Source organism: Miscanthus floridulus, chromosome 7 (assembly GCF_019320115.1).
Source record: "Miscanthus floridulus cultivar M001 chromosome 7, ASM1932011v1, whole genome shotgun sequence".
Classification (NCBI taxonomy): domain Eukaryota; kingdom Viridiplantae; phylum Streptophyta; class Magnoliopsida; order Poales; family Poaceae; genus Miscanthus; species Miscanthus floridulus.
In genome coordinates this window covers 85,397,476-85,416,693 of record NC_089586.1, presented here as the reverse complement: position 1 = coordinate 85,416,693, position 19,218 = coordinate 85,397,476, and the positions used below count along the sequence as shown (strand labels likewise).

General features: G+C 45.3%; 2 protein-coding genes across 3 annotated transcripts; both read left to right on the top strand.

Annotated features, from left to right (window-relative positions):
* Window positions 1-3,777: 3,777 nt before the first annotated feature.
* Window positions 3,778-8,027, top strand: LOC136463653 (uncharacterized). The gene is made up of 6 exons (XM_066462625.1): window positions 3,778-4,688; window positions 6,062-6,245; window positions 6,338-6,562; window positions 6,658-6,774; window positions 7,116-7,349; window positions 7,482-8,027. Exons 1-6 carry the CDS (start codon window positions 4,066-4,068, stop codon window positions 7,689-7,691), a joined length of 1,593 nt encoding a protein of 530 aa, XP_066318722.1. The 5' UTR covers window positions 3,778-4,065; the 3' UTR covers window positions 7,692-8,027.
* Window positions 8,028-10,738: 2,711 nt separating this feature from the next.
* LOC136463651 (cell number regulator 2-like) lies at window positions 10,739-12,232 on the top strand. Of its 2 annotated transcripts, none has more exons than XM_066462623.1 (3): window positions 10,739-11,132; window positions 11,225-11,509; window positions 11,585-12,232. In XM_066462623.1, the coding sequence occupies exons 1-3, from the start codon at window positions 10,958-10,960 to the stop codon at window positions 11,893-11,895; spliced, it is 771 nt and encodes a 256-aa protein (XP_066318720.1). In that variant the 5' UTR covers window positions 10,739-10,957; the 3' UTR covers window positions 11,896-12,232. The 2 variants fall into 2 exon arrangements, with proteins under 2 accessions (XP_066318720.1, XP_066318721.1); XM_066462624.1 differs by having other exon boundaries at window positions 11,646-11,858.
* Window positions 12,233-19,218: the final 6,986 nt, after the last annotated feature.

The following is a 19,218-nucleotide window of genomic DNA, read 5'->3' as shown; positions in this document are numbered from 1 at the left end:
AACTATGCTGCCAAGGCTGCTTGTTGTGAACCAGGGCCCCAGTTCTTGATTTTGTTCGCCTGTGGCGATTAGTCATTTCGAATAAAGACTTGAACTCCTTGTTATCGTAAGCCTCATATTTATTTGCAATTTTAGATTGCGTTCATCCCGTTCTTGCTTGTGTTCTCGATTCGCTTACAGGAAAGCCTTCTCGGCGAGGTCAATCGCGTTCGCGTGGTTGATAACCAACGGAGGAGTGGTGTAACGGTTGTGGGGGTCCAAATCAGTCTTGGTTCGAAGCCTAGATCGTGAACGTCGAGTCTTCAGCAATCGACGCTATCATACCTTTCGAAAGATCGGACCTAGTCTACACCATGTAGCACCATATTATCAAATCATGGACTAATTAGACTTAATATATTTATCTCACAATTTAGTCTCCATCTGTACAATTAGTTTTATAATTAGTTTGTGTTTAATACTTTAAATTAATGTCTAAATATCTGATATGACATAGACTAAAGTTTAGGAGGGGTAACAAACACCCCCTAAGTATCAACCTGTTTGACTGTTTCCAACCGTCCATCTCAAATCTGAGTTCACATTGTCTAATAATGTAGCGTAATGTCATTAATTCATTATCATGCAAAATGGCAAATCATAAATCCTTATATTTAGGCCTGCTTTGTTTCCGCGTCTCTCGACCGCGGGGTGTGGTGCTGAGCCCAGGATAACATCGAGTGAAACGTAACATTTGGTGAAGTTCTTTGCTTCACTTGATCGCCTCGTGAAAAAATGTACTTTTTGGGTCTAACTGGATCCCTGGTTTAAAATTTAGTTGATTAAAATTAAAGACTAGAACTTGAGACCACTTTAACTCTCTTGTGTAATCTAAAATTTTTATGAGATTGACTGAACTTTAGATGATATTTTAGACCTTTTATTAGGAGCCTCAAAAGTTAAATTAATCTAAAATTTAGTAGTTACCATGGAATCCAAACATGTCTTTACTATCGAAGATTTGGATATGTTCTTAGGAGATATTACCGATCGCAGAGCGAGGAAAACCAAAAGGACACGATGGCACTGCAGGACGATCATGTGCGGTCACGTTAGAGCTGGTTACCAAAATTCTAGATCTTGAGCTGACTTGTTTTGTTTATATTTTAGATTAAACAAGAACATTTAAATCACTTTAATTTATTCTATAAACTGCGAGTCCGATATAGATCTCGGAGTTAAAGCTGTGTCAAACGGACTCATCGTGACACTAAGAGTATTATAATCTAACAAAATAGAGATTTATTTAATTCTTTTATGGAGAGAGTACAATCGTCCTGCTTCTGTGTTCAATGATTCTGGCGAGTAACGCGACAGCCGACAAGACAGAAAACGGCGTCGTGCTTTAGCATCGAGTGGGGGGGCCAAGGAATCAGCCAGCCAGAGGGCCCTGCTTATATGGAGATCGCATATGGTAGACCAACAGAGGCCCGGCTCGGGGGTCCATAACAGCCCAATATCTTCTCGACTCCAGCGTGGCCCGGCTCCTATCTTCTTGCTTGCCTTCTTTACTTCCTCAGTAATACTAGATTTTAGTTAAAAAAGATTTTATAGGAAATCTAACGCAGGAAGAAGGACGAGGCTCGGTGACAATGGCGCTTGTTGAAGGCTATCATTAGGCAGCAGGGACTTACGGGTCTTCGAGTCTTGACAAACAACCGGTTGAGAGACGAGAGACGAGTCGAAGCTTAATAAAAAGAGACAAAAGAAAGTAGCTTTATCTGGATGAAAATCCATAAGCATGATATCCAAATCGTAATATGTCTTATACTAGTCAAATGCAATGAAAACGAGCATATATAAAACACCAAACACAAAAACGTGCTTTGCAAAATAATATTTTAACCATTTTGACTGTTATTTTTTGACATTAGCTCATTGCTATGGAAAAACGAAAAACCTTTTTTATTTTTTTAAAACCAACGAACTTCTCTTTTGCATATCACTGTACATATGTGGTTATATACGCACCAATAACACACAAGAATGAATGTGCGTACACAAATTACTCATATAAGCACATACGAAAGATTAAACTTGCAAATCTCAAGGTTGACATAGTCATCACATATGTTTTATTGTCGAAAGATACGTCACATACCACCGGAAGATAACATTAAATTCTGAAATAAATCTAGAAAAATACAAGCAACTACATCAAATCAAGAATTTAAATTTAGATGAACAGGTTTTCCTCGTAACAAATCTAAGCCCCTGAACTATGCAACCTAGTTTGCCAGTTCTAACGGAACTTTTCACTGTGGTTGGTTTACTAATGGATAGAAGGGTCTATCTAGCCAAAAAAAAAGTCTTAATTACCTCTAGTGCATCTAAATAGGGGACTAACTTTTTTAGTTAGGTCTTCAATTAGTTATTAGTCAACTAGCTAGCTAACCGTAGCTAATTGGAACTAATTTTTAATCTCATGTGTACCAAATAGACCCTTAGTCTAAAAACATTTCTTGGCTCCCTCGTTAATATTTCAACTTCAGACATTGTCACTTAGGTCCCGTTCGCTTGGCTGAGTTTGGATGAAAAACACTGTTCCGACTGAATTGTTATGAGAGAAAAATATTATTCCAACTAAAAAAAATAGTCGAATAAGCCAGTTTTTTTAGGTAAGCCGAACGGGCCTTAGTTTTAAGGAGGAAGGGCCTGTTTGGTTCATTCCTCTCCTCCTAAAATTCCTATCACATCGAATGTTTGGACACATGCATGGAGTATTAAATATAAACTAATTATGAAACTGATTGTACAACTTGCGACTAATTTGCGAGACGAATCTTTTAAGCCTAATTAGTCCATGATTTGACAACGTGGTGCTACAGTAAACATGTGCTAATGATAGATTAATTAAGTTTAAAAAATTCGTCTCGAAAATTAGCCTCCATCTATGTAATTGGCTTTATAATTAATTTATATTTAATACTCCTTATTAGTCTTTAAACATTTGATGTGACATAAATTTTAAGAGCGACTAAAGAACCAAACCCCGAGAAGGCAGACTTTTATTAGTTCTACTCCACACACGCTCAACAATCTTGAACAGACAGTACCATCTATTTTCGAGGATGAGCGGAAGGCGTGCGATTTGATTGAAGGTGGGTGAAAGGAGATGTCACGAAGCTGGAGCGCAATAATCACACATTCACACGGACATCTCGGCCTCGTTTAGATTGCGAAAAAATTTCAAACCAATGAATAGTACCACTTTCGTCTTATTTGGTAAATATTATCCAATCGTGGACCAACTAGGCTCAAAAAATTCATCTCGTGATTTCCAACTAAACTGTGTAATTAGTTATTTTTTTACCTACATTTAATACTCCGTACAAGCGGCTAAAAATTGATGTGATAGAGAGAGAGTGAAAAAACTTGGAATTTAGATGGCATCTAAACAAGGCCCTCGTGTGCTACAGCCGTTTAGTGCAGCGTGCAGGTGAACCGGCAGGAAACGCCCATCTCATCATCATTTCAACTCCGGAAACATTTGCGTTGCCGTTGGAAGTGGAACGCTGGATCCAGCGCAGCAAATCGCCAACTTCGAAGCAGCCGCTCGACATTTCCGTCCTATCCAAGCAGCTATCCTCGCGTCCAAGTGCGCCCCCCCCCCCCCCCCCCCCCCCCCCCCCCCAGCCGGACCGGCGGACGCCGGTCGCGCTCCGCCCCAGCACGAAAACCCGCCTCGCTCCAAAAGTCCAAACCCCCACACCACGGCAAACCTCGCTCCCCTCGCGGACTTGCCGAACCGCGTCCGCTTCCGGCTTCCCCTTGCCCCCTGGAATTCCGCGCGACGTCGCCGTCAGTCACCCCCGTCACTTCGCTCGAGCAGGTCATCGTCTCCCCGATGACCGAAACGGTTACCCCCCTAGTCCCACCACCACCAACAGCACCACCACCAGCACCGAGCAGTTAGCCAGTTACCACCACTCTCCGCGTCGTCGCTAACTGTTCCAGGACGTGTCTCTGCTAATCCCCATTCCTCATACCGGCCGGGCCCCTCCCCAATCGCCGCCGATCGCAGCCATGTCCTCTTCCTCCACCTCCTCCTCCTGCGATGGGAGCGGGAACCCTAGACCCGCCGCGGCGGCGGGGGCCGTCTCGGCAGCGGCGGCTGTGGCGGGCCCCGCGGCGCAGTTGCCGAGGCGGCAGTGCCGGGACGTGTTCTGGCTGGTGGTCTTCCTCCTCCACCTGCTCGTCTTCGGCGCCGCGCTCGCGCTCTTCGGCCTCAACCGCTTCCGCCAGGCCGACCGCTTCAACATCGGCCGCTACGCCAACCTCACCGCGGAGCCCTGGGGCACCGCCACCCCCGCCGGCTCGCCGGAGCCCGCGCCCGCCGCGCCGCCGCCGCCCTCCGTCTACCGCTCCGAGGACCCCTCCGTGCCGGCGTCCGAGCTCACCGAGACGTACTGGAAGTACTACGGCGCCGCGGGCGCCGTCGGGGTCGCGCTCGCGTGGGCGTGGCTGGCGGCGGCGGCCTGGAGGAAGGACGGCGGCAAGGTGGTCATGCGGACCGCCGTGCACTGCCTCACGGCCTACCTCGCCGTCGTCAGCGTCCTGTGCTTCTGGGGGAAGCACTTCTTCTGGGGCGTCGCCCTGGCCGTCGGCGCCGGCCTGCACTTCCTCTACGTCATGTCTGTGCTCGATAGGTACAGCTCACAACAACACTATGTTCTGAATTTGTCTGTAAATTGCCTATTCCATCTCATTTCAGACGAATTTGGACTCTAGTGAATGTGGATCTGATGCCTGACACCGAGTAGGAGAGCGAGTTTCTGCAAATAACATGCAAATTTGAAGAATATCCACTCGCAATGCCTTACCCTGTTGACTGAATCTGCACCATCTCACTATAACTGCATGAAGATCCTGCTAGGAGGTTGATTCATGTCTCTATCAAGGTCCTTTCCGACAGTTGTCTGCACATGCTGCATGGCTGCACAAGTGTGCCATAACGCCAATCTTCTATGCTTCCTTGATTGATATTGCTTTTTGGTCTGCTTAATTTGTGTGGGGGCAAAGGATCACGTATGTTAGCATAGATTTATGCCTCTTTACATATTATGATCACATATTTGAGATCAATCAACCAGATATTTGAAAGTGGGAAGTGATGAGTGCACTTTAAGCTAAAAATTGTTATGTTCTTTGTATTCTGGTTCAGATTACTGGTGCTCACGGGGCACTATCAGCTGCATTTTAATGACAGACGACTGGACAGTTAGTGATACACATGTAACTGGTAGAATTTGACAAATAATGTTCTAAATCTGGACTACTGGTAGCTCGTATCTGTTTCGCCACTCAGCAATAGTTACCATTATATGCCATAAGCAGTCTGATCATGTGGCCTATCAGTAAAATGTAATGAGTAGGGGCATATTCCATGTGCTGTCTGGTAGACTACTTTTGAAAAAAATAATGTTATATGGAACGGTGGGAGAGCCATAATATCTAGTCCTGAAACCTTATGACCTGATTTGCTTTAAAAAGAAATGAATAATTCCACTGCCTATTCTCCTTCATTTCGTGTCCATTCTATCTTGAATCATTTCTTCGTAGCCTTGGCGGTGTCTGTTATGTCCACCTATATATAAGGTGCCAGTATTTGCTTTAGGGACAAGAAAGGGTCAAGAAATTTTGTCCACCTTTCCTCTTTCACCATTAGATTGAACCATGCCACAGCCCCTGGTTGTTGAGGACCATGGTTGAAACCTCCCACCCACCACGTATGTCAATAAATGTTCTCTTCCAGTACTCCTGTGTATGTATATCTTGGAACAGTGTTTACTCTGTTTTCACACTTGCCTGGCCACTATATTTTGCTGAATGTTGTCTAAGGCACACTGCAATAATCCAATAATTGTGCCTCGTCGATTCATAAAATGTTGGAGCCTCAGGCTGTTTATTCTGGAACTTTAGAACTCAAGTTACATGCTAAAGTACCTAGAAACAGTACCTTTGTTTGAGCATTGCATACTTCGTTGTTTTGCTTGGAAATTACTGGGTTGCTTTTTGCTAGGTTTCCCTTCACAATGCTAGTACTACAGAAGGCAGTAAGAATGGTACGGGAACTTCCTGATGTGATGCGAATTGCTTATGCATTTGTGGTAGTCATGCTTTGTTGGATGGCATTATGGTCCTTTGGAGTTTCTGGTATTGTTGCATTTGGCATTCCAAATGGTGGGCAATGGTGGCTTCTTTTGGTGAGCTGGCAAGTTTTTACCATACTTCTATATAAATATTTAGTGCCTTTATTATTCAGATGTTTTTTTAATAATATCTCCTGTATTTGCAGATATTTTCAGTCAGTTTATTTTGGACTGGAGCTGTCCTTAGCAATACAGTTCATGTCATTGTCTCAGGGATGGTTTTCCTCGTTCTCATTCATGGTGGTCCAGCTGCTGCAACAATGCCCCCAAAGCCTCTTCTGAAATCTCTTCAGTATGCTGTGACAACTTCGTTTGGAAGCATTTGCTATGGCTCACTTTTTACCGCTGCTATTAGGACTTTACGATGGGAGGTTTGCATCTTTACTCCCTCTTTTTGTACTCTGTTGTTTAGCTTCCTTTTATAGTTCTCATCCTTTTTTTTTCTTTTTTACCTCACCCCTTACAGATTCGTGGAATTCGTTCTAAAATTGGCAGTAATGAGTGTTTGCTATGTTGTATTGATTTTTTGTTTCATATTGTGGAGACGCTTGTTCGCTTCTTCAACAAATATGCATATGTACAGGTGAGTGATGTTTATCTCGTCAGTAGTTTTCAAGATGTAGACCATGCCTATGTTAAAAGTCTACATATTCCTGCTGTTTTCTGTTTATCATTTGTTTCTCCACACTGACAGTATTTTTCTTATTGTTTTAAGCTATAAGGTTTAGTTTCTGTCAATCAAAGTATCTTTGCTTGCCTGGATATTTTTACACAAATGCGTGTGATTTGTGACCCAATCACTGCTTTTATTGAAATGTGAGAACTTATTATTGTAACAATTTATCTCTATTCATGCTATGGAATATTAACTACTGATATCATGCTTATCCAATCAATGTCCTAAACATAGTTTTTCATTTTCAGATAGCAGTTAATGGACAGAGTTTCAATCGCTCAGCTAGGGATGCTTGGGAGCTGTTTCAATCCACCGGCATCGAATCACTTGTTGCTTATGACTGTTCGGGTGCTATCCTTCTGATGAGCACCATTTTAGGTGGATTAATTACTGGAACCTGCATGGGCGTTTGGACATATTTCAAACAAAGTGATAAAGCTGTTATGGTTGGTTCAACCTCCATGCTGATGGGTATGATACTGGTAAGTGCCAATATCTCTATATGAATTTGCGTGACTGTAGTAACTAAGAAAAGGAAAACCGTGTCCAAGTTTTCTTCATACAGTACAATCTCCGCTAGTTCTGTCAAGATTGACATCTGGTCAATTTTGCAGGTTGGACTAACTGTTGTGGTTGTGGAAAGTGCTGTTACATCAATATACATATGCTATGCTGAGGATCCCCTTTTGATTCAGAGATGGGATCCTGAATTTTTCGAACAAATATCAGAAGCACTACACCAGCGACTGCAGTACCGAAGTGCGCGAGCCCGTCAAATACTGAATGGGCGGCTTGATCATTTGCCACATTCGTCCATTATTTGAATGAATTGCATGCCAGATATTGCTTATTTCTGTGAATCCATTGATACGTAGGCAGGCATTTCCAGAAGAAGATTTGGATCTCCCTGCCATTGAAATATATAGATCAAGGAAGATATTCCAAGCCATTGACGTTTAGAGAACTGAAGTGCCCCAGCAATCTTGGACGCCTTCAAGAACAGCAAAATGTTTTCAAATCCCAATGAAGCCGTAATGTGTTCAATGCTCATGCTTTTGTGGTACTGCGGCATCATTTTTTATCTGTGTAGGCTTTTGTGGTAAGGTAGATACTGTTAAATTCATTTCGAGATTTGTGATGCAGAGTGGGTGCGGTTTCAACATTTGTGCGGGTTAGTGCGGCAATGTGATAGGTTTTTGTCTTTCTTGTGTATTCTTAGCCCTACAGTATGATAATCTATGGAGACTTGGAGAGGAACAGCAACTTGGTTGCTACTTGGCCGGTTGTACAGAACAGTGCTGCTTAATGCTCATATACTAGGTGGTCTGACTGTTGTATTACGTTTGCTCACGTTTACTTAAGGTTAGCATTACCGGTTTGAATATTGGAATGGACAATTCTAATATTCTGTCTCGACCCACTCCAAATTGTGTAAAAGTTCACTCGAATTTCACAATCTGGGTTTGGTGGATCGTAAAGGAAAAGGGCCAATAATCTAGGGTGTTTGATTACAAGCTAGATTGTAAAAAGCTGGATTTGGGTGGATTAAAAAAATAAAAAATCCTAAATGTTAGCACACTTATGGCAGGAAGGAAGAGAGAAGTGGTAGCAGTTTCATGTTGTGAATATGAGTATTTCACTGGGCGCTCTGATGGTGAAGTTCGGTGTGCAGGTACACATACACGCAGGCTACTGAAAACCATGTTTCAGTTTCAGAAAGAGTAGAGTGCATGTCCGGTCCATTGCAGGGGTGGGTTCCCGAACTTAGAAAGTGTGTCATTCTGGTTGTTAAACTCTGTTCAGGTCTCGTATTAATCTACACAGGTATGGATCTCTACCCGCATACAGAGAAAATACTTGATTTCTTGAACAGAAGATTAGCGGGAGTTTCTATACAAAATCGTCCCGACACAAAAATTACATAAATATTTATAAACTTTTGAGGGCCCTTTTGGAAAAAAAAGTTGTCTTCTTCCTCGTCCCGTCGTGGTGCTACCGCTGCCTGGGCACGTGGGCGCGTCACCGCCGCTGCCTGCTGGGAAGGCGCGGCGGGCCATCGCCGTGGCCTTGTATGCGCGCGGGCGAGCTGCCGCTGGCGCTACGCAGGCACGCGAGCGAGCACTCGCCGCGGCCGCGCAGGCGGGCGGGCAAGCCGTCGCCGCCGCTGTTGCTTGGCCGCGCGGGCGCGTCGCCACCACTGCCGCTGCCGCACAGGGGCGCGGGGTAGCCGTCGCCGCCGCGCACAGGCACGCACGCGAGCGAGCAGCCCCCACGACCGCGCGGGCGAGCAGCCGCTGCCGCCGACGCGTAGGTGAGCCGCCGCTGCCGCAGTCGCACGGGACGAAGAGCAGCGCGCCGACGAGCTGACTATGGCGCCATGTGCGAGCTTGGACTCTTCCACAGCATCGTCCGCAACCAAGAATTGGAGTCCGTATCCCTGCTCGCATACTGACCCAAGCTGGACTGCTGGAGATTCTCTTTCTCGTCATGTCATGCGCATCTCGCGTCGGCTGCTGCTGCTGGACGAATGCATCTCGTGTCGGAGCACCTGACGAACGCGTATCTCAACGAGCTGCACCGCCTGCTGCTGCCGCTCGACGAATGTAGCGGACCGTGTCGGCGTTCCTGACGCGCTGCCCGCTGATGTCGAGCGTGACGCCCAGTAGGTCCCCATGGTGCTTTGTAGGGGCAGGTCGTCGGTGGGAGGGAGCGCCTCCACGACGGCCTCAAGCAGCGCGCGCTTGTTCGTCCAGACGACGACGTCCCGATTCCGGCGGCAGATAGAGCTGACACGTAGGCCTACACCCGTTTGATGAATATGAGACCAAACAGAGTTTAAGAATCAGAATAACACACTTTATAAGTTTGGGACCAAGATGACCATGAAAGATCGAGGACCGACCATAAACTTTACCCTTTCACAAGCTTAGAAGTAGTAACCCACTGGCTCGCGTTGTGGGCGGCGCACACTGCACACTGGTTGCTGATTGCCGATGTTATCATATACCATCATCTGCAAGAACTCGGTAGGCGTCTTTCCATGATTGTTATCGTGTCCACTAGCATTTAGAATGATTGGGCACCTTATCTCATTGGTGGGGGGAATAGACAACATGTCTCCTGAAAAGGAAAGGAAGGCCATCCCCATCAAATTTGATGGGAGCGTAAGCATACATAATAGATTCATCATAGTTTGATAGTGGTTGGTGAACCACGTTGAACAACACGCCTGGCAATTCCAACAAGTACCACCATTGGATCAGTATCTATCTATCCGTGGACCTGTCAAGTCTTTGTGGATAGCAATCCGTGCCATTTCTACGCGCGCACAATATTTTTTTGGTACGGTCGTTGATGTGGGCAGGGAAAAGTCTCCTTTCCACGGACGCATGTTACGCTACTGAACGACGATCTCTAGGCAGACTTTGGGTCTTATCCAGATCAAGCACACTTGACGTTAAAACCACGGCCGAAAACAACGAGATCAGATCATTCCATGGCGGTGTGGCAGGCCACATGAGCCTCGCGAGTGGAGGTGGTGTGGAGCACGCCTACCGCTGGTCTGGGTGTGGCCGGCCGCGTCAAATCAGGTTTAGTTTGCCGCGTCGACGTCGTACCCGGCCGCCGGGCGACGACTTGACCCGCTTGCGCCGGCCGGCCCCGGGGCCATGATCACGTTCAAGTAATCACGCCCTGATGTAGACTCGTGCGTCCCAAACCCACGTTCCGACGGACGTCCCCACGGCCACTCGCCCCACCAGCCGCCAAAAAGCGTCTCGTGGCGAACGCCCGCAGTTGTCCCGCACCGAACGGGCACCCGGGCATTGGCGTGTAATCCGCCTTGGTACATAGGGAAGCGACGCGACCCACTTGTTCTGCACCGGCACGGCACCCTTTGGGCACAGCGCACTGCACACTGCGGTTACCATCGCCCCCGCCGAGATAAATACGCGCTGCGGCCGAACAGGGTAGACCGGCCGGCGGACGCGCACAAGGCAAAAAGTCGAACGCTCTCCGCCCCCGGTCTGATCTGGTTTCGTTTCCGGCCTCGTTCGTCGGCGGACAGTGCGGCGCACGCCTCCGATCCACCATGTACCCGAAGGCAGACGAGGGTGCTGCCCAGCCGCTGGCCACGGGCATCCCCATCAGCGGCGGCTACTACCAGGAGGGCGGCGCGACGGCGGCCTTCGCGGTGCAGGCGCAGGCCGCGCCCGTCGCCGCCTGGTCCACCGGCCTCTGCGACTGCTTCGACGACTGCAGCAACTGTGAGTGAGAAGAGGATCGATCGATGCACGCACGGAGCGGTTGATCATTCCTTGCTGGTATATAATCGGAATTAACGATGGATTGCATGCAGGCTGCGTGACGTGCCTGTGCCCGTGCATCACGTTCGGGCAGATCGCGGAGATCATCGACCGGGGTTCCACGTCGTGCGGAACCAGCGCGGCGCTGTACACGCTCATCATGCTGCTCACCGGCTACCAGTGCGTCTACTCCTGCTTCTACCGCGCCAAGATGCGCGCGCAGTACGGCCTCCAGGAGAGCCCCTGCGCCGACTGCTGCGTCCACTGCTGCTGCCAGTGCTGCGCGCTCTGCCAGGAGTACCGCGAGCTCAAGAAGCGAGGATTCGACATGAACATAGGTACGAGCATCATCAAGCACCCGTTCGTTCAGTTCTTGCAGTTCATTCCCTAGCTATTAATTTGTGGTCGTCCAGCACAGCACGTCACTGCACTGCTAACAGATGCTGCGCGCCGCCGTTGTTTCTGCGCGTGCAGGGTGGCATGCGAACATGGAGAGGCAGGGGCGCACCGCCGCCACCATGCCGCCGCAGATGCACCGTGGGATGACCCGCTGATGCTGCCGCCCGCCTCGCCTCAATTTGCTGCGGAAACCAGATTACGTATGTATCGGTCCGCGCCCAGCCTCTGCGCTGCGTCCCTAGTTGCGATGTCACTGCAGTGCACGCCCATGAAACTACCGGTATCTACTCTGAGTTTGTATAAAAAAGACTATCATGTCATGTGAACGAAAACTCTCTGCAGTTTGCTAGCTACCTCTTGAGTCTCTGGTTTCAAGGGAGCTGATGCAAGCTGCTTTCACTTGATAGAGTTGCTTGCACCTCTACCAACAACGCTAGAACTTGAACTGTAGTGAAAACGTGTATCCATGATCTCTATGTAGTGTCGGGTTGTATACTGAGTTTTTTTTTAGGGAAATGGTTGATAGAGTACGGGATTGACGCTAGATTTTGGTGCTTAGCGGGCGCAAAGCATCTAAGGACCTTGTTGGCGCCTATCCTTAGCGAGTAGTATTCTTTTTTTTTTTTGTTCATGATGGGCGCGGTTATGTTCATGGTGTTGTGCGCTTCTTATGCGTATAATTTTCTAACTTGTTCTTACAAGCCGAATTATAGTGGATCTTAAAAGACCCTAGTCAAACGTTCTTGCCGCCCACTCTCCGATTAGGCAAAAAGAAGCTGTTATTTTAATTTGGCCTGCCACATAAAAACATGGCCCATAAAACGCTCCACAAAAGGCTCATTGTGGTTAGAAATAGCAACATTGTTCTAGGGAGAGCCGGAAGAAGGTAAAAATAATTAGGATAAAATCCATAACCGCACCCATGAGTAATAATAATGAAAAAAATGTTTCATGACCATAACGGTTGGTTACCTAAATGTGATCATGATTGATTTGGCATGTACCATGCAAGGCTGCTTGTGCAGACAAGAGAGAGAAATTATTATATCACTAGAAAAGATCCAGTGGACGTGCCCATTGTATTATAGATGGTCCTTGTTTTGTGTACAAATAAAATCATGTGAAAACAACAATTTTCTTACTTGATCAATGATCTAATATAAATACGGGACTATCATATGAGCCCTTTTACGGTACTTGAAATTGCCTCGCGTTGCCTCCTATTGCCTCCATAAAATATTAATTATCATCATAAAGGGTATGTTGATCATTTCACGTGCCTATCACTACTCGCCGCGCCCCCTCCCCGATCCACGCCCGACGCCGTCGTCCCGACTCGCCCTCGCACTCGGCATCGCCCGATGCCCCGACCCTCGCACGCGTTCACCAAAGTCGCCACCGCCGCCGCCCTCACACGGCGCCGCGCCGACCTGCCATCGCCCGCACTGCCCTGCTCTCTCCCTCCCTCTAGCCGCCGCCGAAGCCTCGTCGCGACGGCGGCCGAGCCGCGCCGCTGCCCCCGCCCCCAGCGCGAGGGCCGCGGTGGTCGCCTCCGTCGCCGCCTTCGTCGAGTCCGCCGGATTCCCGCGCGCCCTCGCCGCCCTCCAGTCCGAGGCCAGCCTCGAGGTACCAACTCCCCTGTAATCCGATCACATGATGAAACCTCGAATCAATTTGGTTTGTGTTCATTCTGATTCCATTCACTACTCTTTCATATGGAGAAATCGAGCATATTTCCTTTGTGTACTAGAAAACCTGGGGCGCGGCGTTATTTACTTCTCTTCTGTAGCTCAAATAGTCTGGTGATAGAGGTGGATTGATTTTTGTTCATCTTTTATCCTGCTGTTATGTGTTGGTTTTGTGCACATTTCATGGACCTGGTTAGCAAACCTTTTAACAGAATCGATTGGTTGGGGGTGGTATGATGTGTTCATGTGGACACATGTATGTAATTTACTAGGTAGATGTTGTCTACATTATGGTTTTATCAACTCCAGATGCTGCTTTGCTTTGAGCTAGCACTACCTCCCCTGAACTCTTTGGGGGTTGATATTAATCTGAAAGCTCTCGAGTTTTTGATAGATACATATACCTTAGATCAAAAAAGAAAATGATTCTTGAATCTTTATCTTTTAGGGGATTACTTGTTAGTCAGGTCTGGGTGCTAATGTCTATTTTAATACATCTTTCTGATGACGGAAAATGTTAATGTTTGTGATTTTGTTATTTCTGGTTTTATCTGAGGACAAAAAATGTGTTGACTACCAGTCATTTCCAGGATTAAGGAAACAACTATTACTTTGGCGGTTACGAGCCTGGCAGCCCCCAAGAAAACTTGTTTACTTGGTGGTTACAACATTTCCTTGTCCGTATGGCAAACTAGATGTGGCCCTATTTTTCTTGGCAGCCAAGGAAATCTATTTCCTTTGCCCTCTATTCTTGGCAGTTTCCCACCATAATAAAGCTATTTCCTTGGTGGTTTACAGCCCTCAAGGCCATTCAGTTTCCTAGTAGTCTGTGTTCATTCCAATTGAACCATCTGAGTAGGAATAGCCGAGCTCATTAATTAGTAAATGTATAATTCTGAAATTCCTGAAATTTCGGGGTTGTGGTTTACTTTATCTGAACCCTGGTTTTAGGTTCACGAATGTATGGGCTATGCAATAAGTGAACTAGGGTACCTTTCTATTTTAGGTTAAACCAGTGTGCTTTAACTGATTATGCAGACAAAATGAGATTTTTTTTATTTTCTTACTAAATAATATGTTTCATACTTTTTCTCATTAAGGGAACTTGTCAAGCAGAGAATATGGAGGACACTAGCTGAATGCCAAAACAAATTACTGTATGATTATGTCATACAGCCACCATTTCACTCAACCAACATCAAGTGTTAAACTCGAGTGTGGAGCAAAACATATACTGATGCCGTACTCGGCTACTGAAACGCAAAACTCATATCACATGTCCATGTATACTAACTCATGTTATCCATAACTACTGAAATGACATAGTTGGTTTGTTTTTGTTTTCTTCCTTTCTTTTCTTTGCTACAAGTGATCCATCCTGAGTTGAGATTCATCTTATTCTACGTAATTCAAAGGACAGCCAGTAGCTCGTGAACAGTACCCATCAGATTAGATTAGATTGTTTGGTTTGTTAGAAAAGGGATAAGTTTGCATACACCCATGGTCTTTGGAAAGATTTTGTGACTTTTCTACAAGTTTAAGTGTTTAACTGATTAACGGTATTACAGTTGCGCAAGTAAAAAAAATCAGGTTGCAATAAAATGCAGCACTCCTATCTAGTCAGATTATGTGCTGCTGCTCGTTTTATGTCCTTCTATTGTGAGTTGTGCTTATGCTATGATTCTTTGTTATCACCCCAACAAAAGGAACATGGTTTCTCTCTTTACACAACACAATCATTTACGCTTGAGACTTGTGCTAAGTATTAACATGGTTTCTCTCTTTATTAGAGGACTAGCAGTTTATTGTTTATATGTCTACTACTACAGGCTTGTTAACTGTTCTGCTGATGATATAAGTTCTGCATCCTTGACAAATTGGCAGAGTTATTTCATCTATTTGTGTTCAATTAATTATCATAGCTATTGCTTTTCCTCCGGTTGTGGATTCACTTGGTGTTACTGAAGCTTATTGATGTTTAGTTATGTGATTATCTTTCCCTCTTATCGGGGTTGTCTTGTATTATTTTTGGATATAATAGGTCACTGCTCATGCACCTTGGCTAGTTTCTGTTATACCTTGGTGGAGCTTGTTTCTATTACACCTTGGCTGGTTCCAAGTTTCTAAATGCATATAAACATAGGCTGCTGTTTTAGAACATGGCAGGCTGCTGAAATTTGAAACTTCAAGTGCAAAGTGAATTTCAATAATGAAAACCTATGCATCCTAATGAAAGCTTCATTTTTCAGGAGGAAATGTCGGATGATGATTCTTTGCTGGAGTACAGTGAAATTGTTATGAAGATGTTTGGCAGTGAGGACGACAGATTTGAGTTTTATAACAACTACGCTTATGAGAAAGGATTTAGTGTGAGAAAGGAATACTGCAAGTGGGACAACAGCCACAATGAGAGGACCCTTCGGAAGTTTGTTTGCAGCTGTGAAGGTTTCCGCACAGAGAAGGAGGTGAGGAGGGAGATCAAGAAGCGGAGGCCGCGGAATATCACTCGTTGTGGATGCCGTGCTCAACTTGTGATTGCATAGGATCCGAACACAGAGCAGTGGTATGTGAAGGATTTCATCGACGAGCACAACCATCCGATGACAGAACCAGACCTTGCTTACTTTCTGCGTTCACATAGAAGAATCGGCGCTGATCAGAAAGCAGAGATTGTGCAGCTGCAGATTTCTGGGATCCGCAAACACCAGATAATGGATATTATGGTTAGGTGGTACGGTGGGTATGATAAGGTTGGATTTACATCAAGGGACCTTTACAATTTCTGCCATCGCAACAAGGCGGAGACACTTTCCGGTGGTGATGCTTGAACAATCATTAGTTACATGATAGAATCAAAATGTAGAGATCCTGATTTCTTTTTCCAGTACAAGACTGATGGGAGAGGGCACCTGACGGGACTGCTCTGGTGTGACTATCAATGTCAGATGGATTATAGAGCGTTTGGTGATGTCGTCGTGTTTGATGGCACATACAAAACGAATCGATACAACCTAACCCTTGTTCCTTTTGTTGGGGTGAATCACCATAAAAGCACGGTTCTTTTTGCCTGTGGAATACTTTCTCATGAGGATACTGAGTCGTATGTGTGGCTGCTTAGGTCATTCTGTGATGCAATGATTCAGAAGCATTCGGTTTCTGTGATCACCGATGGAGACCGTGCTATGCAGAAAGCAATCAGTATTGTGTGGCCGAATTCATCGCATAGGCTATGCGTATGGCATATTGAGGTGTGCATTGCGCGTATTCTTCACACCCAGGATCTGAAGGATAAGGTTAGGGGTTTTCTTTATGATCATTGCTCCATAGAAAAGACTGAGAGGAAATGGATAGCATTCTTGGCAAAGGAGAAAGTTATAGATAAGGACTCGTGGCTGTACCAGATGTATGAGATGAGGGAAATCTGGTGTGCGGCGTATCATGCTGGTAAGTGCTACTTAGGACTGAGGAGCAACTAGCGTAGTGAGAGCCTACACTCTAGGATTCAGTTTAATCTAGATCGGAAAATGACACTGTTAGAGCTGATACAACACGTTGACCACTGTCTTTCAAAGTTGCACAGTAATGAAGCGTATCTAGACTTTCAAGCAAGTTCTAAGCCATGCTTACAACCAGATGCTTCAACTATTGAGAAAGAGGCTGCGAATTTGTTCACACCAAGTGTTTATTTTGCTGATGTGCAGTACAGCATAAAAGCAGCCGACAAGTGTTATTGGATTGAGACTGTAGATGGCTATGATATTGTTGAGTATATTGTTGGAAGGGTTGATAAAGGAGACAAACAATACTATGTGAAATGTGAGATATGCGTTGTTGAACGCAAGCTGAAGGAAATTTCTTGTTCTTGTCTAAAGTTACAGTCCCTTGGAACCCCATGCTCACACATCTTCTTTGTATTGGGTTGTCGAGGAGAACACAAGCTTCCAGACTGCTGTGTTTTGGAAAGGTGGACGAGGGGGGCCAAGCGTGGATTTCCTCCTATAAGGAAGAGCGCCATGTATGACTATTCCGATAGCCTACAGAGGTACCATGAGCTACACAATATCAGTCAAACAGCATCCTTCGTAGCATCTCAATCACTTGAAGCATATGGGTGGCTGAAACACGATCTTCATGAGGAAGCTGCTATGATCCCTCCAAATGGAGGAGAGAACGGAGGCAAGAGGTTTGGTCCTGTGCTGCCGCAAGCCCTGGATGTTGATTCTGCAGATGTCTTTGATCCCATACATGTGCCTGGTAGAGGGGCCCCGAAGAAAAAGTTGAAGTCAGTTTCAGATAAATCTAAGAAGAAATGTACCATGTGTAAGGGTGAGGGTCACAATCGGCGAACATGCTCCAAGAGAGAAGAGGTAAGCTAAGTGTAATGTTCATCAAAGCTAAAAACTGGCTGTTTGTGTGGCATGTGTACTTATGGGTAATGTTCCTCTTCATTTGTAGGAAACAATGCTCCCTGAGGATGTGCCAGATATATGATTTGCCAAAGGTAACTAAAATGGCCTAGTCTTGTGTAAACACTACACTGTTTAGCACATTTGCTTTCCTTGTCATGTGAAACCCATACCCTTGCTGTTTGTTGCCTATATCTGCTGATTGTTCTCACAGATTTCTGGAACAATCCTGTACAATGGAAATGTGTGCTGCTCTGCCTGCGAACGAAGCATTTTTATCTGAAAAGCCATAAGTTGAGGAATATTGCTTTATACTGCTTATTCCTTAAAAGCACCTCAATTTGATGCATCTGCTTATGGTTCTTTGTTCACAAGTTTCTAAATATTTTCTGCATTTTTACCTAAAAAGGTGGAATTACCAAGTTCAATGTTATAGCTATTCTTAGGCATCTGCATGATACACCTAGAAAGCAATATGACGTGTATTCGATATATGCAACTGCAATTATTAGCAGTTGCTTTCTCCTTTTTTGGCTTTTGAGCAGAAAAGGTCTCAGTGAAAGCTAGATTGCTCTTATCTGTTTACTTGAACACTGCACATTGTTGTATCATGCTTTTGTTTGCATATTCCTTTCATGTTCTGTATTCCTATTTGAGGCCTGTTGGTTATTGATTAAGATTATCAGTTACTAGTTACTTGATTAGCGGAACCTACTTATCCAAGATTTTCTATGCTTGGAGTATTGAGCTGACAGGCAAAATTCATGATTGCATGGGCTTTCTGTTATTGTCGTTTCAACCATAGATAGCTTTCAGGGGAGGAAGAGAGCTAAGGAAGAAGATGAACAGTGGCTAGTGCAGCTGGGGCATTGGATCTTGATCCAAAGGTTGATAACATCGCCTAAAAGAAAAATGAAATTTTAAGCACCTGAAAGAAGATGTGAAATTTTAAGCACTGCATCTGGCATTGTAGAAATGTAACGTTATCATGCTGTGATGCATAGAATAAACTAGTTTTCAGTGGTGATTTGACATCCCTTAGAACAATAACTATGAATCAGAATTGGTCAGACATTGTGAGCAGTTAGTTTGCTCAAATATTCATATATGGTACCTGCATCCTCAGAAATCAGATATGATCAAGACATGTGTAAGTGCATCATTTGATCTCATGGTAAAAGCATGAAGGTAACTAAAGTAAGAGAAAGAAACAATCTTAAGTCTTCAATTGGGAGATGCATTGCAGGCCGAGCCAAATGGTATGACAATTGCCTAAATGTCCTGACCACGGAAGCATTGGCTTGCCGTGATGGAGTGTTGTTTGCACAAGAACTTGGCATGCATTTTTGATATGCCGCTGATATGCCGCTTTCATACTTCTGTATGCATTTTTGTCCAAAACAATGCTTCGAATGGTAAACAACTAAACTGGGGGTTATAGATTGTATTATGCCTTTTCTTTTGCAGTAAAAGAATCTTGTCCGTACCCTCCAGACTAGTTTTCCCTTGAATAAGATGGACTAACTGGGTTTATGAATATCTTACTGGTGGTAT